Here is a 27,196-nt window from a genome sequence, read left to right on the forward strand (position 1 = left end):
TATATATGCCCAATTATATCTCTCTAGCTATAGCAGCAGAGACCTACTATTCAAATTTTTGTGAGAACAAGCACAGAACACCTGTCCTTGTCTGGCATGTGAGGAGCTTGGGGGTCACCACTCTATCCTAATAAGTAAAAAGCTGAATAAGCTGAAAATTAACAATTCTTCTATATCCATCAGAAAGGTGAAATCACAAACAAACTATCACCTCCAAAACTGGAGATACAGGCAAATACACAAAGTCAGAACTTAACAAAACAGAAGCCCACATGGGAATCAGTACCAGAGTAGAAAAAATGAAACTGTCATTGATGTACTACTTGGAGGCTAGAAACTTCAGTGTGCTGTGGGGGTGGAGGGTCTAGTTATTAGAGTGTCCCCATACTTTTCTGAGTTTTACATCCAGAAGCTCAACCAGATTCTCACAGAAAATATAAGAGAAAAACTCCCTGTACCCACAGCAGGGGAAAGAGAAAAGAACCAGTTTTGAAATATGCAGGAGTACTCTGTTCTTCTTAACAAGACCTAACTTAAAGAGAAACTATTTTACCAGAGCCTAAAATTATTGAGCTTTTTCAGAGACTAACTGACATAATGGAAGGGAAATGCCCAATTCCAGTCTATTCTAGCCATACTGTCCCACGTAAAAGAAGAAAAAAACTTACAAGCACTTGTGAAATTCACAGACCAGAGGCATAAGCTCATTAAAAGCATGAGACTTAATTATGATTACAGAATTCTACCACCCCCCACCTTTCCAACACAATTTACCAATACATTATTATTAGTTCCTTTTACTCAGTACATCATGTACAGCTACCAAGAAAAAAATCACGAGGCATACAAAAAAGCAAAAACAAAACAAAACAAAAACCACAATGTGAACAGAGCAAACACCAGAACCAGACTCAGCTAAAGCAAGGATGTCAGAATTATCAGACCAGGAACGCTAAGGGCTCTAATGGATAAAACAGACAGCATGCAAGTATAGATGGGTAATAAAAGGTGGAAAATGAAACTATTAAGAAAGAATCTAAAGGGGCATCTAGGTAGCTCAGTTGATTAATTGTCTGCCTTCAGCTCAGGTCATGATCCCAGGGTCTTGGGATGGAGTCCCACATTGAGCTCCCTGCTCAGCAGGGAATCTGCTTCTCCCTCTCCTTCTTTGTGTGCACTCTCCCTCTCCCTCTCTCTCTCTCTCTGGAGGAATCTAAAAAGAAATGCTGGAGATAAAATTGTGAAAGAAATAAACAATGACTTTGATGGAATCAGGAGTAGACCTATAAAGCTTGAGGAAAGAATCTCTGATTTTGAGGGTATCTCAACAGTAACATCCAAAACTGAAAACTAATGAGAAATAAAGACTGAAAAAGAACTCCAGGAATCCCAAGGACTGTGGCACAACTATAAAAGGCACACCATATGTGTATTTGGAATACATTATGAAAATAAAGAAATAAGAGATATTTAAATGAATAATAACTGAACATTTTTAAGGTCAAACACCAAACCATAGATCCAAGAAGCTCAGAAAACAACAAGCAAAAATTTCCACCTAGCTATATCATCTTCAAACTTTAGAAAATCAAAGATGAAGAAAAATCTTGAAAACAGCCAGAAAGGGGGGGAAATCTAGAGAGGTGTAAGGATAAAAATTACATTAGACCATTATTCTGAATTGACATAAGCAAGAAGAGCATGGAGTGAAATATTTAGTGTCTTAAGAAAATAATCACCAAGTTAGAATTTGGAATCCTGCAAAATACTCTTTAAAAGGAAAAAAGAGACTCTCTCAGACAAACAAAAATTGAGAGATTTGTCAAGAGCAGGCCTACCTTGGAAGAAATGACAAAAGAAGTTCATCAGAGAAAAGGAAAACTATATAAGGCAGAAAAATTGTATTTTACATATAGAGAAAAGGAGCATTAAGGATGGAGTAAATGAACATAAAATAAAAACTTTTATTGTTCTTAATTGATCTAATAGATACCAGATTATTCAAAGTAATGATAACAACAAGTATATATGCTTTTGTGTAAGTAAAATGAATCACAACATGATATGAAGATTGGGAAATAAGATATTGATAATTTACTTATTATAAGATTACTTACACTACTCGTGGGACAGTGTTATTTCAAACTGGACTTAGATTAGTTGTAAATGTATATTGCAAACAGTAGGGCAACTACTAAAAAAGTAAACATAGTATATAGTATATAGTATATACTACATAGTAGATAGTAGATAGTATATACTACTAGTATATAGTAGAAGTATAACTGATATGTTAAGAAAGGAGAGAAAACAGCATCATATAAAAGGCTCAACTAGAACCACAAAGATAACAGTGGAAGACATAAATAGGAATAAAGAACAATAACAATAAATGGAAAATACTAATAAACATAGTAGACATAGATTAATATCTATTCTCTTCAAATTATTCTAAAACTACAAGAAGAGAGCCAGCTCCTAAATACATTCAATGAGGCCAGAATTGCTTTAATAGAGAGCAAAACCAGATGTAGACAACACAAGAAAAACAAACAAACAAAAGAACTATAGGCCAGTATCGCTCATGGACACAAATGCAAAAATTCTCAACAAAATATTAGCAAACAGCATTCAACAACACATTTAAAAATTTATTCAGGTTGGCCAAGTGGGATTTTATTCTGGTGATTCAAGGATGGTTCAATATTCCCAAATTAACCAATGTGATACTATACTAGCAAAATGAAGACAAAAATAACATGATCATCTCAATAAATGAAGAAAAAGCATTTAATATTCAATATCAGTTTATCATAAAAAATCTCACCCTATACTTAACATCATGCTCTATGTTGAAAAACCAAGAGCTTTTCCTCTAAGACTAAGAACAAGACAACGAGGTCTACTCTCACTACTTTTATTCAACATAGTACTGGCAATTTCAGTCACCTCAATCAGACAAGAAAAAATAAAAAGAATGCATCCATATTGGTCACTATTTGCAGATAGTAAAATATGATACATACAAAACCCTGAAGACTCCACCAAAAAACTATTTGAAGGCATAAATGAATTCAGTAAACTTTTAAGATACAAAATTAATACACATAAATCAGTTGTATTTCTATATAATAACAAGGAGCAGAAAGAGCAATTTAAAAAAACAATCCCATAAGAATTGCACCCCTCCCCCCAAAAAATCTAGGAATAACCTTAACCTAGTTGATGAGAAACCTATACTCTGTAAACTATAAATCTCACAAAACAAACTGAGGGTCGCTGGGGGGAGGGGGGTTGGGAGAAGGGGGGTGGGGTTATGGACATTGGGGAGGATATATGCTATGGTGAGTGCTGTGAAGGGTGTAAACCTGGTGTGCAAACCTTCACAGACCTGTACCCCTGGGGATAAAAATATATTATATGTTTATAAAAAATATACTATATGTTTATAAAAAAAGAAAACACTGCTGAAAGAAATTGAAGACAACACAAGTAAATGAAAAGATATTCCATGGTTATGAATTAGAAGATTGAATATTGTTAAAGTGTCCATACTATCCAAAGCAATCTACAGAGTCAATGCAATTCTCAACACAATACAGATGGCATTTTTTACAGAACTAGAACAAATAATACTGAAATCATTAGTATGGAACACAAGAAACCCTAAACAGCCAATGAGAGGTTGAGAAAGAAGAACAAAGCTAGAGGTATTAGAACCCCAGACTTTGGGGAGCCTGGGTGGCTCAGTGGGTTAAGCCGCTGCCTTCAGCTCAGGTCATGATCTCGGGGTCCTGGGATCGAGTGCCGCGTCGGGCTCTCTGCTCGGCGGAGAGCCTGCTTCCCTTCCTCTCTCTCTGCCTGCCTCTCTGCCTACTTGTGATCTCTCTCTGTCAAATAAATAAATAAAATCTTTAAAAAAAAAAAAAGAACCCCAGACTTTAAGACATGTACTACAATGTTGCAGTAATCAAAACAGTACAGTACTGGCACAGAAACAGACATGTACATAAATAGAACAGCATAGAGGGACCAAAATAAACCCATCCTTAAATGGTCAATTAATCTATAATAGAAGAGGCAAGAATATACAGTGGGGGAAAGAGTTTCTTCAATAATTAGTGCTGGGAAAATCCATGTTGTATATAAATATATATATTTATATATATTAAATATAAATATGTATTATTAAATATAAATATATATATTATTTATATATATAAATATAGTATTTATATTAGTGTATATATTATATATAGTATATATACTTTATGTATAATAATATATACTTTATGTATATATACTATATATTATATATTGTTATATTATATATAATATAATTTTATATTTATATAAAATATATGCTATATATTTTATAAAAATTTATATATAAATGTATTATATATAAATATATTATAATGTAATATAAATGTATTATATATATACTTTATAGATAGTTTATATATAATATATATAATTTATATATATACTATATATACTACATAAATAAACTATATACATAAAGGAATCTTATATTATATATAATATATATTTATAATTTATATATATTATGTATAAATTAATTATATATAAATATATTAATATTTATAATTAACTAATATTAATATATATAAATATATTTACATATAAAGTGTATATAATATACACTTAATAATATATAATTAATATCAATATAGATTGATATTAATTATATATAAATAGTAATTAAATTAAATAATATATTAATTAATTATATAAGTTAATAATATGAATTAAGTTGATATGAATATTAGTGTATTTATATATAATATATAATATATATAATATATAAAATATATTATATATTTATATATTTATTATATATTTTTATATATTTATATACTTTATATATAAATATTATATAAATATAAATATATACAATATTATATATTATATTATATATTATATCTTATAATATATAATATTATATATATATATATATATATGAGGGTGCAAGAAATGTGGAGCAAATATATCCATACAAGGTTGTAAAAAGACCCAGATATAAGATATAATATTTGCTAGCAGCAAACTGCTGATGACAACTAGTAAAGATTTAAGAAGCTGACTACTTCAAATGTGAAAAGAGCAACACAAAAACTTGAGGAACATGAAGAATCCTGGAAACATGTTATTACCAAAAGATAACCATAATACTCTAGTAACTGAACTCAAAACACAGAATTTGGCAATTTAGCTGAAAAAGAATTCAACAAAGCTATTTTGAGGAATTTAGCGAAGAGAAATCATAAAAAATTCCAGAGATACAGAATGTAATAAATGACAAGAAAAATGCAATAGAGAGCACCTATAGCAGTATAAAACAAACAGAAGATAGAAATGTTGATCCAGATTATAGAAACTTTTAAATAATCCCATTATAGTAGAACAAAGAAAACAGAATGAAAAACGATGAAGAAAATAACACGTGATCTAATGGGAAACCATCAAACATATATATTAGAATAACTGGAGTTCCAGAAGAAAGTGAGGAAAACAGAACAGAAAGTCAATTTAAAGAAAAAATAGGAGAGTTTCAGGGAAGATGGTTGAGTAGGAGGAACCTGAGCTCACTTCATCCCACAGACACACTGAGATAATAGCTACATATATGCAACTAACTCTGAAAATGACCTGAAAACTGGTAGAACAGATGATCCGCCATAGAGAGAAGACTACACTAAAAAAGGTAGGAGGAACTTTCTAAATCATCAGGGTTTAACTTGGGAGAGCTTGAGCATGATAGTAAACTGAGTCCTCACCCTTAAAGAGTCAGCATAATAAATAACTTGACCTAAAACTCAGCACAGAAGCAATAGTTTGAAAAGTGCCTAGGATATACATGAAGAAGGTTTATTTACTTTTCTCAAAATATGTACAGTATCTTCAGTAGATACCTCCAGGAATAAAATTGCTGGTGGGCACAATTTCTCTCTACCTCCCCCAGCTTAGACAGCTGACACTTGTGGGAGTGCTTTTTCCTTCTATCTAGCTAGCACTGCATGCCCTGTCTCCACATTCCCCATCAGACTTGCCCTATCCGACCTGCATGCTGTAGCAAGCATCTCTCCAAGGAAGCTCCTGCCCTGCCTCACATTGCAAGCAACCCCAGCAGGGAAGAGTGTCTCTCCAGAGTGACTTCTGCCCTGGGGAAAAGGGAGATAACCACACACACCAGTATATAGCTCCAGCCAGGACTCTTAGCTGGCTGTACACAGAGGAAGCTCTGCCATTTGGCATGCTTGCAACCGTGGCAAAGAAGCTAATTGAGGATGTCTAGTTGGCCTACCAGCCCCACCCACTAACAAAAACGTCTCAGTTGGCCACATAAAGAGCAAGCCCCACCATTTGGTGCACCCATAGTTGTAGCACGGAGGCTGACTGCAGGTACCTAGTCTGATTGCCCATCCTTTCTACCAGAGAACCTGTGGTGACCTCAGACAGGTCTCTTAACAGCACAGGAACCAAACCCTGTTCAGTGAGCCGACAATAGGCAGAGGAGGTCATTGCAGCTTGCTGGGCTGAGGCAAATATGGCTCAGGCACCATAGCAAGGTACATGCAGTCCACACAGAAGACACACAGAGTGCTGCTTCTGGTGACCAGGGGGCATTGCACTGCAGCGCACCACAAAACCTCTTCTACACAAAGCTACTACTTTCAAGACCAGGAGATGTAGCTGACCACCCTACTACATAAAAACAAACAGAGTGTTAGACAAAATGAATAGAAGAGGAATATATCCCAAATGAAAGGGTAAGAAAAAATCATACCAAAAGACATAAATGAAGGTTTTTTGACCTTTGTTTTTTTTTTTTTTAAGATTTTATTTATTTATTTGAGAGAGAGAGAAAGAGAAAGAGCATGAGCATGGGTGGCAAAGGGAGAGGGAGAAAGAGACTCCCCTCTGAGCAGGGAGCCTGACGCAGGCCTCAGTCAGGACCCTGAGATCATGACCTGATCTGAAGGCAGATGCTTAAATGACTGAGCCACCCAGGCATCCCCAGTTAATTAGTCTTTAGAATTTACCCAAATGAGCTGAAAATTTATTCCCATATTAAAAACTGCACATGAATGTTTATAGCTGCTTTATTTATAACCAAAAATGTGAAACAACCAAGATACCTATCTTCAGTAGGTGAATGAATAAGTTATGCTAACATCCAAATAAGGGAATAGTAACACTAAAAAGAAATGAGCTATCAAGCCAGGGAAGAACATGAAGGAATTTTAAATGCATATTATTAAGCTAAGGAATCAGTCTGAAGAGACTACACACTATAAGATTCCAACTGTATGGCATTCTGGGAAAAGCAAAACTATGGGGACACTTAAATGATTGATAGTTCTTAGGAATAGGAGGACTGGAGGGTTGAGTAGGCAGAGCATAGAAGATTTTTAGGACTATGGGACCACTCTATATGATACCATTAATGATGGATACCAGCCATTATACATTTGTCTAAACACATAGAACAAACAACACCAAGAGCACACCCTACGTAAACTAAGGACTTTTGACTGATAATGGTGTTTTTGTAGGTTTATGAGGATAACAGATGTACTCCACTCTGGTGGAGAACATTGATGGTGAGAGAAGCTGTGTATTGGGGTTAGGAGGTAAATAGGAAATCTGTGTACTTCTCAATTTTGCTATGAACTTAAAACTGCTAAAGAAACAGTGTATTTAAAAAGGAAGATAAAACCAATAGTTTTTCCTCACTGCACATATTCGGAGACACACAAATTATGGCATAATTATTTTCCCTTAATGAACAGGTGAATGTATTCATTGAACACCTCTGAAGAGTAGCCATCTATAAGAATATATCTGTTAAGGTCATTAACAATTTAATTCTATACAGTGTTCTCTAAAGGTACCTTTGGTTATAAATTTAGTGAGCCAATTTAACTCCACATAAGCGAGACACAACACAGACTCTCAAATAAAAGAAACATGATAAATGTTGAATAACTTAGTTAAATGATGCTATAAAGTGTCCAAGATAGATGTGATTTGGGGAAACAAAATTTTGTGCTTACTTACTCCATGTCCTCCACACTTCTCTGAACAAAAGACTGCTGCACTTATAACCTCAGTTGCATCTACACATTCATGATTTATACATATCTAAAAAAAGAAAAAATGCAAAAAACCTTTTTCCATGTTACAGGAATCCAACTGTCTTAACATTACAATCAGTAATTTTATACAGTAAGACCTACCATTCAATGTAATACATTTCAATCTAAGTACTACTTTTACTGTAACCTGTAAATTTTTATATGTTGTTTTCATTTTTATTTAGTTCAAAATATTTTTCAATTTCTCTTAAAATGTCTCCTTTGGCACATGTGCTATTTAAAAATGTCTGTTTAATCTCCAAGTATTGAGGGATTATTATAGATAAGCCTAAGATAAAGTATAGACTGGGTGATAATAGTGTGTCAGTGTAGGTTCATCAGTTGTAAAAACTATCCCACTCTGGTAGGGGATTGTTGATAATAAGGGAGACTATGCTTGTGTGGGAGCAAGGGAGTATATGGGAATTCTATACCTTCCTCTCTGTTTTGCTGTGAGTCTAAATCTTCTCTAAAAATTAGTCTTAAAAAATAACTCAGTGTAGGGAAATAGAAGGTATAAATAAAACAAGACCAACAAAAATTATAACCATATAACCACTTTTTATTATACTACCATAAAATCTAACAAAACTATCCCTAAGAGCACAGTTTATATCTCTCAATTTTATTTTTTGTTCCATATATCAAAAGTTTATATTGAAAGAAAACCAATTCAACATAATCAAGACATTTATTAAGTTTTAATCAAATTTGAGCTATTATTAGAGTCCACTAATAAAAATAATAGAAATCTTTTTTTTAAGATTTTATTTATTTATTTGACAGACAGAGACCACAAGTAGGCAGAGAGGCAGGCAGAGAGTGAAGCGGGGGAAGCAGGCTACCCGCTGAGCAGAGAGCCTGATGCGGATGTGGGGCTTGATCCCAGGACCCTGAGATCATGATCTGAGCCGAAGGCAGAGGCTTAACCCACTGAGCCACCTAGGTGCCACAAAAGGAATCTTTTTAAAAATATGCTATACATATCTAATATTCTATTATGTAATGTATGAAACATCCAGATATAACCCCTTTGTGTTTAAAATGTAATAACCAAAGGATTAAACATATTCCCAACTCCAATATTTATAAGCAATATCAACTTCTATAGTTGCAGTTCTCTTATATGAGTATAATCATACTTTTTCTATAGAATTTGAGATTTGTTTTGAGATTAAAATGAAGTATTTTATGTGAAAATGATTTCCTTTTAAACATTATAACACAGCACAACTCTCTTCAAAGAAATGGCCTCACAAAACCCTTTCTAAATCCAAACTACACCTTTTAATCCTTTACTGTGTGTGTAGTAGTTCTTGGCCATGGTGGTGTGTCTAACAACTCTCTTCCTAATGTGGTCTTTATTGTCTGCTTGCCTCACTTGAAACTGAGATGAAGAGTCCTGTTATATAAGGATGCTACTGACTAAAAGAAATTGCCAAGAATGTTTCATCACATGTGATTAAAAACTACTTCATATAATGTGTTCTCATGCATTATCACTGAGGATCGTCCATGTTATAAAAAGGATTCTATTCTTACTAAATTATCAACTGAATTGTATCAAATCATCTGATGACCAGGTTTCATTTTTTAGTTGTTTTGGCTCCATGGCCAAAATATATCTACTGAACTCCTTGGTATACACCTCCATTGAGGAGGCATTTATGACTCTGAGGCACGAAGAAGTCAATATTAAGAAGACTACATACTGTATTCACTTCGGCAGCACATATACTAAGAAGACGCTACCTACAGGAAACTTAATTTAAACTATAAAACCACCAGAAGAGGCTATTACCATTTACAATTTCACATATTAAATAATTTGTTCAAAATCATCTATTAAGTGGAAAAATCAGAATATAGATGCACACCCATCTTAGTCTTTAATGCCTACAGCATATACTATACTACGTTCCTCATAAGCAAAGATTTGGTCAGGAATTAAATGATATTTTGAAGTGAATTTATGTTATGTCTATGTTTTCTCCAGATTTGTGTTAGCCTCAAAGATAATTAATTATAATAATCAATAATAATAGCCAGTCTATATTTAGCTCTCACCATCTCACCATGGTGCCAGGCATCAACTAAACACTTTACAGTTATTCCATTTTATCTTTGGGATAACCCCATTGAGTAAATGCTATTATTACCCCCACTTTACATACAGTTGTAGTACCTCAGACTTGTTATATAACTTGCAAAATGTCAAAAAAAAATTAGTTTTGAAGATTTGATTCTAAGAAGCCTGACCTAATTATCTACTGGGCTACAAAGGGACATATACTACAAAGTGGGATTTCTTTTTTCTTCTCTAAGAAGAAAAATGAATTTCCATGCTATGGAATACTTAATATATTCCCAAGACCTCTCCCCTCCACACTCCATCCCAAAATACTTGGAGTATCCTTGGTCATAATACTGAAGTTCTGAAAAAGATCAAACATTCCCATTACCCTCTTAATATCTGGAGACAAAATGAAACATAACTTCTTCTTATCTAAATACTTTAAGTTACATAGTACTAGAAATGAAGTTTGATACTTAAATGACAATATTTATTGAAGAAATGAACAAAACTAGAGTTTAAAAAAACAGCTTTTAAATAATTTACCCTTCCTGTATCACAAAAAGAGCCGCTGGAGATTCTCATTGAATCTTGTTTTGATTGAGCTGACAGGTAGTCTAGGGTTACACATAACTTATTTTCAACAAAAGCATAAATCACAGCACCACTTTCTTTGAAAAAAGGAATTCGAGTAGGGTAAGTACAAACCAATCTTCCACATTGAAGATTTCTGTAAACATAATAAAATTATATGATTATTACACATTAGACATTTATTAAGAATGCTTCAGATTTGCTTCCTTTGACCAAAAAAAAAGGATGATTCTCTATTTATATCAAATGTTACTAGAGAAAATGTAATATTTTAACACTGACATTTAAAGTAAATATTTTTATAAGTTTGTAAGCATATCTTTCAATGGCATTAGTGGTCTTTTATTCCCTGTGCAGATGTATATACTTATTTTCAAATAATCAATTCACTCATACATCATATCCCTCTTTAGAGGGATTGAGAGATAAATAAGTTGTGACCCCTACCCTCAAGGACCTTAGAGTTTTGATACTAAATGTATTATAAATCCCATTAAAGGTGCTATGAATAAAATAAAATGAAATAATTCTTACCAAGATTTAAGATGAGGACACATTCTAACTTAGGAATTAGGGAAAACTTCATGGAAAAGATACCATCTGAGTCAAAGCTTAATAATTAGTAGAATTTCAATAGGCAGAGAATAAGGTATTACTAGACAAAGTAACAGCATAACAAACCAAGGAAACAACTACATGGCATGTTTACCAGTGTACAAATGCTGTAAGTACAAAGGCCATGTATGCTTTGCTAACAAATAGCTAGTCCAGCGACTAGCATATAGATTTTTAATAAATGTTTGTTAAAATAAATTCATAACCAAAATATCAAAGAGCTTGGTCTTCAGATGCAGAAGAAATTTAATTTCATTTTATAGACACCAAGCAATCTTCAGCTTGAGCATGCAATGAAGTGAACAGAGATAATATTTTTATTGGAAAAAATTAGAAGATTCAAATAGGAAGGTCATAATGGATATTATTATGTTCAATCTTGGATTGAATTTAGAAGCCTAATGATCACCCACATACAAATGTATAAAAATTAGACAGAAATTTAAGCCTGTAGCATAAGAAAGATGTCAGGGCTACAAAATCTGATTTAAGATTCACTCCCATACTTATGTGTGATAATTGAAACCACTGGAATGAATGACATATATAGAAAAAACTGAAAATAGAAATTATAGGAACATAAGAAAAGTATCTTTAGTATTTGCATAGCATACCTCAATTCACAGAATTGATATTCACCTCTTTTTCTACCACAGTTCCCAAACCTATCAGCTTGAGAGTGTATTTCTTCATAGCAGGCAAATGGTGCATTTTCTGAACCTGCCAACATTAGAAATATATTTGGGTTAAAACTCCCTTCTTTTTTTTTTTTTTATCTTAGTCCATTCCCTCATATATTATATGTTTGCTTTGCCTTCTGTACCCAGAAACTTCTCAGAAGTTTTCCTAGTGAGATTATAAGGAAAGAGAATTAAAGTGATAAGGTTATAACTCCTTTTGTTTCATTTTCATTCATTTCCATCACAAAAGATATCATGAAGGGTAAGGACAATTATAGAAGCATAAGCCATGAGAGTGGTCTCTGAAGCAAGGCTATAGAGAGTTAATACAAGAAAACTATACTTGCTTTCCTATGTTATGAATAGGAGCTCATAAAAAGCCAGGTCTATAATAAAATCTCACTAAATAATCCTAACTGTATCTTCAGGAAGTCTAAAATGAAGGGAACAAAACTGCCAAACTATTAACAATTTTTTACTTCATTACTATATTTGGTTTTCATCACTGTGTAAAAAATTATCAAAATCTTGGGAACTTAAAACAACATCTATTTATAATATCACATAAGTGAGTTCTCTTTTTGCTCAAGAGTATCGTAAGGCTAAATAAAATTATTGACTGAGGCTGCAGTCTCATCAGAGGCTGAAGTCCTCTTCTGAGTTCATTGGTTGTTAGTAGAATTCAAGTTTTTTAAATAACCTTACCTTCCTTTTCTTACTATCTGCCGGAGATTGCTCTTGGCTTCTAGGAACTCCCCTCACATCCTAATCACATTGCTCTCTCACACATGGCAGTTTATTTCTTCCAAGCCAGCGAAAGAATCTCTTTGACATCTCCCATTCTTTAAAGGGCTCACATGATTAGGTCATGCACACTCAGAATGATCTCCCTTTTGATTAACTCAAAGCTAGTTATGGGCCTTAATTTCATCTTGAAAATTCCTTTATCTTTACTATATACTATAATCACAGGAATGATATTCCATCACATATTCACTGGTTCTGCCCCAACTCAAAGGGAGGGGATTATCCAAGGCCTATACACTAGGAGAATCCCGAATTTGCATGGGACTACAAAAGACCTCAAATAGCCAAATCAGCCTTGAAAAAGAAAAGCAAAGCAGGAGGCATCACAATTCTGGACATCAAGTCATATTACAAAGTTGTAGTGATCAAAATAGTATGGTACTGGCACAAAAACAGATACATAGATCAATGGAACAGAATAGAACACCCAGAAATGAACCCCCATCTATATGGTCAATTAATCTTTGACAAACCAAGAAAGAATATCCATAGGAAAAAGACAGTCTCTTTAATAAATGATGCTAGGAAAACTGGATAGTAACATGGAAAGAATTAAACTAGACCACTTTCTTACACCCTACACAAAAATAAATTCGAAACAGATGAAAGATCTAAAGGTGAGACATGAACCATGAAAATTCTAGGGGGGATAATACAGTCAGTAACCTCTTTGACATCAACTGTAGCAATTTCATTCTAGATATATCCCCTCAAGGAAGGGAAACAAAGGCAAAAATAAACTATTGTGGCTGTATCAAAATAAAAAGCTTCTGTACAGTGAAGGAAATAATCAATAAAACTAAAAGGCAATCTATGGAATGGGAGAAGATATTTGCAAATGGCATATGTGATAAAAGGGTAGTATCCAAAACAGATAAAGAACTTAACACCCAAAATAATCCAATTAAATGGGCAGAAGACATGAAGAGCCATTTTTCCAAAGACATACAGATGGTCAATGGACAAATGAAAAGATGCCCAATATCACTCATCATCAGCAAAATACAAATCAAAACTAAAATAGAGTATCACCTCTCACCTGTAAGAATAGCTACAATTAATAACACAGAAAATAACAAATTTTGACAAGAATGCAGAGAAAGGGGAACCCTCTTGCTCTTTTGGTGGTAATGTAAATTGGTTCAGCCATTCTGGAAAACAGTATGGAGGTTCCTTAAAAGGTTAAAATAGAACAATTCTAAGATCCAGCAATTACACTACTAGGTATCTACCCAAAAGCTACAAAAATACTGATTCAAAGGGACACATGCACCCTGATGTTTATAATAGCTAAATTATGGAAAGAGCTCAAATGTCCACTGACTGATGAATGGATAAGGAAAATGAGGTATACATAAACAATGGAATATTTCTCAGCCACAAAAAAAGAATGAGATCTTGGGACACCTCTGTGGCTCAATAGTTCAGTATATATCTTCAGCTCAAGTTCTGGGATTAAGCTCCATAACAGGCTCCCTACTCTGCGGGGAGCCTGCTTCTCCCTCCCCAACTCCCTCTGCTTGTGTTTCCTCTGTCTCTCTGTCAAATAAAATCTTAAAAAAAAAAAAAAAAAAGGATTTGAGTTCTGAAGTACAGTTTCTACTAAATGAATAAATTGCTTTTGCACCATCATAAATCTGAAAAATTGTTAAGTTGAACCATTTTAAGTTGGGGACTGTCTGTAGTCTGTGATTAAATACAATTCTTATATCGTCTCTCCAAATGATACTGAATTATCCAATTTCTGATTTTTCTTGAACAATATCTTGGTGTTTAACAAGTCCTGAATTGGCATTCCTAACCTGGTATCTCTATTTACAAGTGAACTGATTAAACATTGTGAATACTTAGAAATAACATCACTTTTCCTAATGGTATCTACATAGTCACCTTTGAAGGACCAATGTTTTAAAATGGTGAAACGAGAATTGGGAAATGATAAAGAAAGAAAAAGAATGTGGGGGGGTGTAATTAATGAAAGCAGAAACAAGAGAAACCCAAACCCCTTGATCATAAAAGAAAACAGAGAAGGATTAGATGGGAATTCAGAGTGGCTAAATAAACATCATCTTAATTCTCGTAACAATCCATTGAAGTAGATATTGTTTATTTTTATAAATGAGGTAGCTGCGATTATTAGCAAGTTTAATTTTAGAGAAGGTAACTGTGCTAGGCAAAATTCTTTTTTAAAGTTTTTATTTAAATTTCATTTAGTTAACATACAGTGTAATATTAGCTTCAGGTGTACAATATAGTGATTTAAAACTTCCTTACAACACCTAGTGCTCATCACAAGTGGACTCCTTAATCCCCAACACCTATTTAACTCATATTTCCACCCACCTCCCTTCTGGTAACCATCAGTTGGTCCTCTATAGGTAAGGATCCATTTCTTGGTTTGCTTCTTTCTCTTTTTCCCCCTTTGCTCATTAATCTTTTCCTGGGCTAAGTGGTAGGATACTCACTTGTGATGCCGGGCAGCAGCAGCAAGTCACAATTCCCAGTCACCCACACAACAGTAAGTGTAAACAACCAATACAATTATAACCTTTCTGTACACATATAAGAATTCTATTTTTATAGTATTCAAAAATTATATGAGATATTCAACACTTTATTACAAAATGGGCTTTGTGTTAGGTGACTTTTCCCTATTATAGGCTAATGAAATGTTCTTTCTGAGGACCTCCAAGAGAAGGCAGGCTAAACTATGATGTTGAGTAGGTTAAGTGTATTAAATCCTTGATTTATCAAGATATAACCCCATCATAATTTGAGAAAGATCTGTAGTCAGATGAATTCTGTTGAAAGTGGGTGTTCTTTGTCGAGCCTATTTTTTTATTAGTCCATCTATTGCATCTAAAGTTATCAATAAACTTTATTATTAATTTCTCTCTTAAATACCCTCTTTCATTAGTGTTAAGAATTTTCTCTAAGATCAGTGTGGGTTTTCTAGGGTGAGATGGAAACACCAACAGGGCAACACTTTGCAAATGTGAAGTCGCATGTCAAAATGTTCCCTTGTATTCAGTATACTGACCAAATCTACTAAGAGAATCTGTCCTTTCATAGTCCAAATAGTGTATTTAGGTTCCCTGTATTCCAGTACCAAACTCCATGAAGTACAATTAAATAGTGAATTCACTGGCATAGATACTTGTGCATACTACTAGGGCAGTAAATGTGAATTTGGGATAATTATTGCAAATAATTTAGGCAATCCTCATAAATACCATTGGGCATTAGGAAGTTTGAGGTTATACTACTTGACTACTGTTAGAGACTACTAGCTTATGTTTCCAGTTGGATGGCTACCCATCTCAACTAGAATAAACAGAGCCACTGAAATGTTAGCTAAAATTTTAGCTTTCATAATCTGATATCTGACTCAACTTCATCTTGTGACTAACAGGCATCCACAGTTTAAATATCCTAAAACCAAACTCTGATTTACTCCTAGATTTCCTCATTTCAGTTTTTAGGACCATTAGTCAACCAGATGTTCAGGGCAAAGCAGAAATCATCATTGATTTTCTTTCTTCTCCTCACTACCTGCTTCTACCACCAAATCTAAGTCTTACTTGACACTATTTCCTAAATACACCAGAGTATGATCACGTCTCACCTACTCAATGGCCCCAAGTCTAGCCTGAGTGATCATGATTTTCTCTTCTAATATTCTATAAAAGCCTCCTAACTGACTCACTACCTCCCTTCTCCACTGTAGTACATTCTGCATACCACAAATCAGAGTCATATTTTTAACAAATAAAAAATAAAAATCATGTATCGGTCTCTGATTTAAGTATCTCAAATGGCTTCCTATTCAAACCAAGGATAAAATCCAGTTTTCTTACATAATCTTTACTCAGCTTGGTTCATCACAGTTCAGCAACACTGTCCTCCTTTTTGTGTTTACTGCCTGAACCCTTCACTGGACTATAACTTCCATAACAATAGAAATCTTTTTTTTTTGTCTTGTCCATCATTGGGTTTCTAATGCTAGAAGAGTAGTGCCATGCCCAATTAAGGTATTAGATAAATATTTATTGAGTGAATGAAAAAATCAACACCTTGGGTAACTATACCCCATAATCTTTCTTCCTTATGAGTTTGACATCCAAAACCAAGACCTCCAACATGAATTATACCTATCCTATTTGAGGCAAAAGAGATTTTTAGAGATTGGTATTTGAAACAAACTTCTTAGTGATATCTTCTAAATTATGTTTCCAATGTCAAACACACTAATTTCATTATATTTTGTTTTGTAGTCCCAAAAATATTTTTATTGAAAGAAGCAATATAAATCCTACATTTTTCAAAGAATTTGCAGATAGAACTAATTAAATTTTCCACAAATGGATGAGAGGGGAGAGTAGAAATCATTTCCTCATGGCTTCCAAAACAGTCTTAAAAGGCATGTAAGATAAGTAAGCATAAACTTACTGAATCTGAAGCCCCTTGACCTATAATGTTTTTCTACCTCCAATAAACTATAGATCACTACTGTACACCAGCTGAAATGATATAGAAATATCATTTCTAGTAAATACAAAAAATTCACTTAAAAAATGAGACCAAGAACAGAAGAGTAATGAATATAACTTATTACACTATCACTGGAAGAAGAAATATAGGTAATTTATCTTTCTCCTGTTTTCATTTACATTTACCTTCCAGCTTCCTGCTATTCCATTAGGCCCATCTTTCTCCATATGCTCAAAAGCATAGCTCCCCAAAACTCTAGAGCTTTATATTTGATAGTCTGGTGTCCTTAGAGGGAACTTTCTCTTGGCTCAACTGTTTAGAAGTTCCAGAAAAGAGATTTAGAACTTCCTCAACTCCCTTAACATGAGTCAGATGCTCACCTTAACACGGACTGACTGTATCAAGATTGGAAAGTATTGCAATTGGGCCAGGCCTGATTAGGTACCCACTGTAGTATAATCAAATATGAATAAAGGTATTAATAAGATCATACTGTACTAATAGGATATTTCCCACAGTAACCATGTGGATATTGGATGGTTCCTGGAAAGTGGTACTAAGAAAATCCTAATGGAGATCTCTACAGAAAAAGATGATTCTAGAATTTTACTGTGGAATCTTGCTTCTTATCATCAATAGAACAGTTCATGACATTTTGATCCATACTGATCTCTGTCTTCTCTATATAAACTTTGGCACTCCAGACAAACATCACTAATAGGAAGAGTATCCTGCTACCGTAACTTCTAATGACTAATGCTGAGCTAAAGAGAAAGGAAACATAACACAGAAACTGGCAATTGCCCCCAATATCCACTCCTTTCTTTTTTTTCGTTTAGTAATAGAAGTTTTTTATTATTAGCAGGGCAACAAACACCAAGCTAAAAAAAGGATTTCTCAGACTCTCTTGCAACCAGATGTGGTTATGTGATGAGGTTCTAGCCCTTGGAAAATCAGCAGACATTATATACCCAAAACATCAAGTTAATGGCAGTAAATAAAAGGTAGTTACAGTTTCATTTTCTCTTTTCTTGATTCCATAGGCTGGTATAAAGATTTTGTACAGGAAACTATTTTCTACCAGAGACACAAGGTATGGCTGAGCAAGAAGAAAGACGACAGATTCTTGGAAAATGCCATAGAGCCACGTTGTTGAGATGCCTTTAACAACATACCTACCTCTGGAATATTATATGAGAAAGAAAAAACTTTTGAACCACTGTACTTGTGTAATAACAAGTTATTCTTTAACCAATAAAGGGAATTGCCACTGTGGTAAACCAAAACACTTTAGGAATGAGTGTCCCATACAAAATACACTATACCAGACGCCACAGTTTTGTTTAGTTTTTTTTTCATTTATTTATTTTCAGCATAACAGTATCATTATTTTTTCACCACACCCAGTGCTCCATGAAATCCGTGCCCTCTATAATACCCACCACCTGGTACCCCAACCTCCCACCCCCCCGCCACTTCAAACCCCTCAGATTGTTTTTCAGAGTCCATAGTCTCTCATGATTCACCTCCCCTTCCAATTTACCCCAACTCCCTTCTAACTCCCCATGTCCTCCATGATATTTGTTATGCTCCACAAATAAGTGAAACCATATGATAATTGACTCTCTCTGCTGGACTTATTTCACTCAGCATAATCCCTTCCAGTCCTGTTTATTAGTAACAGGAAGCTCAGATTGATCCATAGACGGTTCCAAACTGAGCCAGTATTTGAGGACCAGTGGGAGCTCAGGTAGCCAGCTAAACCTATGTAAATATATTTCAGAAATTGGGGAGTTTGCAATACTGAGTTAAGTGAGCTCAGCTATTAACATGAGCAATCTTACAGATACTTTATAAGCTAATCTATTACATTCATGAGATCACACATACTCAGTTGAATGACCACTTTGAATACTTGTTTTCCATCATATAAGTCCTGACACTTCTTATTGATCTTATTCTCACCTTTATAAATTCTACCATAGCACCATTTCTGTTTCTAAGACAAATGCACAAGTACTATCACAAGTACTATCAGTAGCAGTCAATAGCACAAGTACTATCAAAACAGTCCCTGTCTTCCTTCTGTGAGTCATACCAACCAGTGTACCACTTACAAAGTTTTCCTGGGGCATCATCTGAACTCAAAATGTTTGACAGGTTTTGAGTCTAGGAGTTTGGGGTCAAACATTAGTTAAATGAATTAACTCCCTCTTAATACTAACATTTAGAAAGTAATTTATGATAAAGTATTTCTGAGGCCTTGATTTCTCTTATTAAGATTATCTTACACATTTTATCAAGAAATGAACTAAGGGGGCACTTGGTGGCTCAGTGTGTTAAAGCCTCTGCCTTCAGCTCAGGTCATGATCCCAAAGTCCTGGGATCGGGCCCCCGCATCGGGCTCTCTGCTCAGCAGGGGAGCCGGCTTCCTCCTCTCTCTCTGCCTGCTTCTCTGCCTACTTGTGATCTCTGTCTGTCAAATAAATAAATAAAAACTTTAAAAAAAAAATAAAGAAAGAAAGAAAGAAATTAACTAAGAAGATCTAGTAAGCTAAGGACATATATTTACCTCTCTTCCATTTAAAAAAAAATTCTACTGAGGAAGAATGAGGTCGGCCAGATGGCTGGCAAAGTAAGAATGCCAGCCTTCATCCCTTCACAAAAAAAAAAAAAAAAAAGAATGGCTATCTACAAATGAAAATAGCCCTGGAAGAGCTCAAGAGTACCATTTAAGAACTTACAGCAATATGGGGAACAAAAAAAAAAAAAAAAAGGAGAATAACTGAACAGAAAGAATTATTGGGGAGATCAAATTAATGGATCAAATTAATGCACCTGGAAACAACTAGAACAAAGATGCATGGGAGCTATCAGTAACATACAACAGATGCCACTATAGTACCCAGTGGCCTGTGCTTCAGAAGATACTGGCAGATTTTATCACTGGGGACCTCAACAATCCCCATGACAGCCATAGACATCCCACACCTTTCACAGTAGAGAAGCCCAGTGTTTACCTGGAGCTCCAGAAAGACACTGGTAGTTTTTACCACTGAGGTAATCAACAGTCATCACCACTGCTGACCCTCCAGATAAGGAGACCTCGCTATGCCTCACTCAGAAAAAGCTAATGTTCTGCTGTCCCAGAATCAGGGCTGCCACACATCTTTCCAAACATTTGGAAATGTGTTTCCAGACCCCAGAACTATAGCTACTCCACATGCACCCACATTTTAGACACAAGAGCGACTGTCCCTGTGTGCTACTCAAATAGACCCTGGGTCCACTGTTGCTCAGTGAGCACATGCTTTCCAGTCCCTGCCACCATGAATCCTGCAAGAACACCTGTACCTGAAGCAGCAGAGCCACTGACACTCTGGCTAGCCAGGGGCCCAGACCTTGACATGCTTTCACTCTGTAAGGCGCTCCAGCCTCAGCCCTATCACTATTACAGAGGCATTGTGCATCAGACACCATTGCCACTGCCACCATCACCACCACCATCACCTCACTGAAGAACCCAACAACCTTGCCACGGCTCTGGCCATCTAAGGACTCCTGCAATTTTTGCTGACACTGACCTCAGCTGAAGAAGTTGCATAGAGACTGTGCCACAGGGCCTGCCCCGGAGCTGTAATCTCTACATTCCACTGAAGAATGCCCCCCAACACACTCACCCACAAGTAAAGGTATTTCCCTATCAAAACTAGTCCATAAAATCTGGAAGACAATACTACTCTATCAAATATGCAGAAAATGCAAAGACACAAGAAACCCCAAATATCCAGGAATTTGTTGACATTTGCACCATTAAAATATCCTATAGTTTGTCAAGTGCTTTTTCTGCATCTAATGAGTCATATGATTTCTACCCATTGTTTCTTTAAATAAGCTTTCTATCTCCTTCTTCTCTTTTCCTTATGGCACTTGTTTCTTTTGATGGTATGCCATGGATCATACAGATTTTCTTTATTCTTTTTCACTTTTTTCTTTGTTTTTCTTTCATTGGATAATTTCAGATTATCCAATTATTCTACTCACAGATTTTTTTTCTTCTGTTTGATCAGCTCTGCTGTTGATGCTATCCATTGTATTTCCCATTTCACTCACTGTATTCTCCAGCTCTGGAATTTCATTTGATTCCCTTCAATGATTTCTGTTAAACTTCTCATTTTGAGGGTGCCTGGGTGGCTCAGTTGGTTGAGCATCTGACTCTCAATTTCAGCTTGGGTCATAATCTCAGAGTCATAGGGTTGAGCCCTACATCAGGCTCTCTGCTCAGCAGGTACTCTGCATGAGACTCCCTCTCTATTCCCCTTGCCCCTCCCTCTGCTCGCACTCTCTCTCTCTCTCTCTCAAATAAATAAAATCTTCAAAATACTTCTCATTTTGTTCAGTGTTATTTCATTTGTCTTTCTGTGTTTTCTTGTAGCTCACTGAACTTCCTTAAAACAATTACGCTGAATTAAGTTCAATGAGCAAGATAAACTGTTTTTATGAAATACCTTCCATCAGCTCTCCTAGGGATTCTGAGGCTTTTTCAGACATGCTCCATCTTCTTGCTCCCTTTTGTAGCAGAATTATTAAGCACATAGGACTTCCCTCAATCCTGTAACACACCAGGCTGAGTGCTGACAGACTGCTTTTGCTTTTACATGTCTGGCACTAAAGCTCTCCAAATGCATCCAGTTTTTGTTGTTGTTGTTGTTTTGCTTTCCAGAAATGGGTTAGAACTTCTCTTCTGGAAAACTGGACTTCCATAAAGTCTCTCTCATCAGGGTGATTGTCTAAGATAGTATTTTCCAAACACTGCTAGACTGTGGCCCTGAGGCATCAAACAAGTTCACAAGCCACTGCAGGGTCCACAGCCACGTCCATAGCTGGTTCCTATATGCTTATTATCCAATGCACAGGTGGGGGAGGCTCCTTCCAAGTCTCTTGGCATATGGTGGTACGTCCCATAGCTTCCACAAACGCTCTCCAACAAAGGTTCACAGATGAATGCCAATTGTTGTTAAGCGGGGAAACAGTGAAGGACATTTTATCAAATACTTAGTGAAAAAATAATGTTCTCAGAAAATAGAATGGAACGGGCCACCTTGGTGTCTCAATTGATTAAGTGTCGAACTGCTGATTTCAGCTCAGATTGTGATCTCAGGGTCCTGCAGCGGAGCCCTGCATGGGCTCCAGGCTCAGCAGAGAATCTACTTGTCCCTCTCCCTCCCACTTTGCAACTCCCTACTGCTTGTGCACTCTCTCCTTCTCTCAAATAAATAAGTAAATAAAATCTTTAAAAACAAAAAGCAAAAAAAGAAAATAGAAGGGAATTTTTTTACTCATTTTATGAGTCTAATAACATAATTCTCATACTGAAATCTGACAAAAACATCTACAAAAAAGATTATAATATACCTCATCAACACAGACAAAAATCCTCAGCAAAATATTAATAAATCAAATCCAAGAATATAAAAAACAATAATACCTAATAAATAATGGGTTTTATTCTAGAAATGCAGGGGTTTTCTTTACCCCCTGTAAAATCAATGAATATAATCTGCCATATTAACAGACTATTAGAAAAATATACTCATCTCAATAATTATGGGGGAAATGTTTGAAAATACTGAACACCCATTTATGGAAAATCTGAAAGAGAAGGGAATTACCTCAACCTTATCAAGCACATTCAGGAAAAACCTATGGCTAACATCATACAAGTAACATTATACTTATTAACTAAGTATAATACTTAATGCTTTCCACCCAAAATCACTAAAACACATGGATGTTTTGCTATTCTTTACTACTTTATTCAACATTAACCCTGTACAGTAGAATGAGGGAAAAAAAAGAAGTATATGGCATACAGGTTGAAAAATTAAAAATAAGACATTCTTTGGGCGCCTGGGTGGCTCAGTGGGTTAAGCCGCTGCCTTCGGCTCAGGTCATGATCTCGGGATCCTGGGATCGAGTCCCATATCGGGCTCTCTGCTCAGCAGGGAGCCTGCTTCCCTCTATCTCCCTCTCTGCCTGCCTCTCCATCTGCTTGTGATCTCTCTCTGTCAAATAAATAAATAAAATCTTTAAAAAAAAAAAATAAATAAGACATTCTTTATTCTAAAGATATAAGTGTGTGTGTGTGTGTGTGTGTGTGTGTGTGTGGTAAAATGCAAGGTCAACAAAAACCACTAGAAGAACTAGTAATCTAAGCACTGCAGACCGTTAACAAATTCCAATGATCTCTGTGAAAGGCAAATTTTTAGTTTAAAAAAAAGTAACAACCACTTTGCTTCTAGCAGTAAATTTCATATCACCATTGTTCATCTTTATCAGCATTTGTATAGGACAGAATAACTCTGAAATCCCTGAATACTTGCTTGTTTCAGGCACATATACACAATGTGTTGCAAAATTTGTTTTTACAATGATTCATTCTGAGCAAGTGCTCTGAATTCTTATTATGTAATAGTTTTGTCATTTAACAATTCTGTACCTACAATTCTGTACAGTTCCATGTTCTCTGGTGACTAGTTAGAATAAGACTTCTCTATAACTACTCAGAGTCATTTTGTTTATTTCACTACATCAGATCACAGATAAAAGATTAAGATACAAAAATTAATTGTATTTCTACTTAGTAGCAACAAACAACTGGAAAACCAAGTTTCATGAAAGCAATACTATTTTACAACAGCACCAAAACCCAAAACATAGTTAGGAATAATATAAAGATTTAAAAAAAAAGTTCACTATAAACTAAAAAACATTTTTTAAGAACATATTCATGGTCTGCAAGACACTATATTGTTGTCAATAATCTAGAATTCATCTATAAATTCAATACAACCTTAATTAAAATCCTAAATGGCATTTCTTTTTTAGAAATTGGCAAGCCAATATTAAAGTTTAAATGAAGATGAAAAGGATTCAGAAAATCCAAAGCAATATTGAAAATAATAAACAAAGTTGAATTTACATTACCTGATTTTAAATCTTACCATAAGTTATGATAATCAATAACATAAGGATAGATAGACCAATGAAGCAGAAGAAAATCCAGAAATGGAACTCTCCTACATTCTCAATTGATTTTTTTAACAAAGATTTCAAATCAAATGAATGAAAAAGTCTTTATTAAAAATGATGATAGAACAATTGCACATATTTTTTAAAATAACTATAAAAGAAAAATATTTCTTTTTTTAGGCAAGATGGTGGACGAGTAGGGGACCCCATTTCAACCAATTCCCTGAATTTAGTTGGATATCTACCAAACCATTCTGAACCACGAAATCAGTCTGGATCTAAGAATATATATCTGGATCTCTACAAGCAGATAAGCACTGCTTTTTGCAAGGATTGGAAGTGCACAGTCATGAATCTACCAGGAGTTATCAGAAGATAAACACTGTGTGAGGATCCCAGGGTCCTGAGGTCAAGACCTGAGCTGAAATTAGATGCTTAACAGACTGAGTCATCCAGGTGCTTTATGTTGTTCTTTTTCTAGTTCTGATAAGTATAAGATTAAATTGCTTGAGATTTTTCTTGCTTCTTCTCTTAGAACTGCTTTTGCTGGATCCCAAAGGTTTTGGACTGTTGTGTTTCATTTTCATTTTTTTCCATGTATTTTTTTATTTTATTTTTTATTAGGTTTTTTTAAAATTTTCATTCCAGCATAGTAAACTTAGTGTTATATTAGTTTCAGATGTACAATTTACTGATTCAACAATTCTACACATAATTACTCAGTGTTCATCATGATAAGTGTATTCTTAATCCCCTTCACCTATTTCATCCATCCGCCACCTATCTCCCCTCTGATATGCTTTATTTTAAATAAGAGCCCCAGGGAGGGAGACAAATCATAAGGGACTCTTAATCTCAGGAAAAAAACTGAGGGTGGCTAGAGGGGGGTGGGAGGGATGGGGTGGCTGGGTAATGGGACTCTAAGGAGGGTATGTGCAATGGTGAGTGCTGTGAATGGTATAAGATTGATGAATCTCAGACCTGTACCCCTGAAAAAATAATATATTATATGTTAATTTTAAAAAAACCTTCAGTTATTTTTTTTCTACAAGAACATTTTTTGCTTGAAGCATACTTCAGAATACGTGAAGTATATATATATAAAGCATTCATCCAAAAAAAAAAAAAAAAAACAGAATACAGATTTTCTTCAAGTACATACAGAAGAATCCCCTGGTCATGTCATCATGTAAAAAGAGACATAACAATGGGCACCCAGATGGCTCAGTCAGTTAAGCCTCTGCCTTGGGCTCAGGTCATGATCCCAGAGTTCTGAGATCAAGTCCCACACCTGGCTCCCTGCTTTGCAGGAAGTTTGCTTCTCCCTCTCCCCTCACCTTGTTTGTGCTCTCTCTCATTTGTTCTCTCTCTCTCAAATGAATAAATTTTTTTTAAAAAGAAACGATAAGTATTCTAAAATTAAGATGACTGAAATCATATTAAGTATATTTCCCAACCACAATAGTACAAAACTAAAAAAGCAAAACTAAAACACAGCCAAAAAATCTACAAAAAAAGCAAAACTAAAACAGAGTCGAAAAATCTACAATGTAAATACTAAATATTGAATATATAAATATTAAACAACACACCGCTGGACAAGCAATAGGCCAAATAAGAAAACGGCAAATCAAAATAGTCTCAATACAAAAGAAAAAGAAAACACAATATTTTAAAACATACAGGATGGAGCAAAAGCAGATGTTAGAGCGAAATTTATGCTATAAATGCTTTTATTAAGAAAAAAATTTTAGAGGTGCCTTTTTTCTAGTTATGTCACCTAAGGTAAGAGAAATAAAAGGAAAAAAAGCTATTGGGACTACATCAAAATAAAAATCTGTATAATGAAGTAAATAACCAACAAAACTAAAAAGCAACTGAATGAATGGGAGAAGATATTTGCAAATGACTTGTCTGATAAAGGTTTAGTACCCAAAATATATAAAGAACTTATGCAACTCAACGCCCAAAAAACCAAATAATCCAATTTTTAAAATGGGCAGAAGACATAAACAGACATTTCTCCAAAAAAGACATGCAGATGGCAAACAAACACATGAAAAGATGCTCAACATCACTCATCACCAGGGAAATGCAAATCAAAACTACAATGAGATATCACCCTACACCTGCCAGAAAGACTAAAATCAACAACACAAGAATCAGTGGGTATTGGTGAGGAGATAAAGGAACTCTCATGAATGGCTGGTGAGAGTGTAAGCTGGAGCAACCACTCTGGAAAACAGTATAGAGATTCCTGAATCTCTTAGGATCCTTAGAATCCAGCAATCACACTACTGGGTATTTACCAAAGGATACAAAAACATTAATTCAAAAGGATACATGCACCCTTATGTTTATAGCAGCATTATTTACAATAGCCAAGATATGGAAGCAGCCTAAGGGTCCATAAATTAATGAATAGATAAAGAAGTAGTGGGGTGTGTGTGTGTGTGTGTAATGGAATATTATTCAGCCTTAAAAAAAAAGAATGAATCTTGCCATTTGCCTAGCATGGATAGAGCAAGTTATTATAATGCTATAAGTCAGTCAGAAAAAGACATAATTTCACTCATATGTAGAATTTAAGAAACAAAACAATTGAGCAACGGGAAACAGAGTACAGAGAGGCAAATCAAGAAACAGAGGACAAACTAGATGTTTACTAGAGGGGTGGTGAGTGGGGGAGTGAATGAAATAGGTGATAGGGATTAACTAGTGCATTTCTCATGGTAAGCATT

The 27,196-nt window shown here is 34.8% G+C and overlaps 1 protein-coding gene across 11 annotated transcripts in view; it reads right to left on the reverse strand.

Moving 5' to 3' along the window:
* Positions 1 to 27,196, reverse strand: part of LOC116581844 (disintegrin and metalloproteinase domain-containing protein 32-like) — a 195,478-nt gene that overhangs the window by 35,925 nt on the left and 132,357 nt on the right. For all 11 annotated transcript variants that reach the window (XR_004282259.1, XR_004282260.1, XM_032329135.1 and 8 more), the window contains 3 exons: positions 12,060 to 12,165; positions 10,783 to 10,966; positions 8,086 to 8,169 (listed from right to left, as the gene is read on the reverse strand). Coding sequence is in view for 9 of the 11 variants with exons in the window: in XM_032329135.1 (XP_032185026.1) it covers positions 8,086 to 8,169; positions 10,783 to 10,966; positions 12,060 to 12,165 (374 nt within the window). In the remaining 2 variants the exon portion in view is untranslated. The remainder of the gene's footprint in view (positions 1 to 8,085; positions 8,170 to 10,782; positions 10,967 to 12,059; positions 12,166 to 27,196) is intronic.

Source organism: Mustela erminea, chromosome 21 (assembly GCF_009829155.1).
Source record: "Mustela erminea isolate mMusErm1 chromosome 21, mMusErm1.Pri, whole genome shotgun sequence".
NCBI classification, from domain to species: domain Eukaryota; kingdom Metazoa; phylum Chordata; class Mammalia; order Carnivora; family Mustelidae; genus Mustela; species Mustela erminea.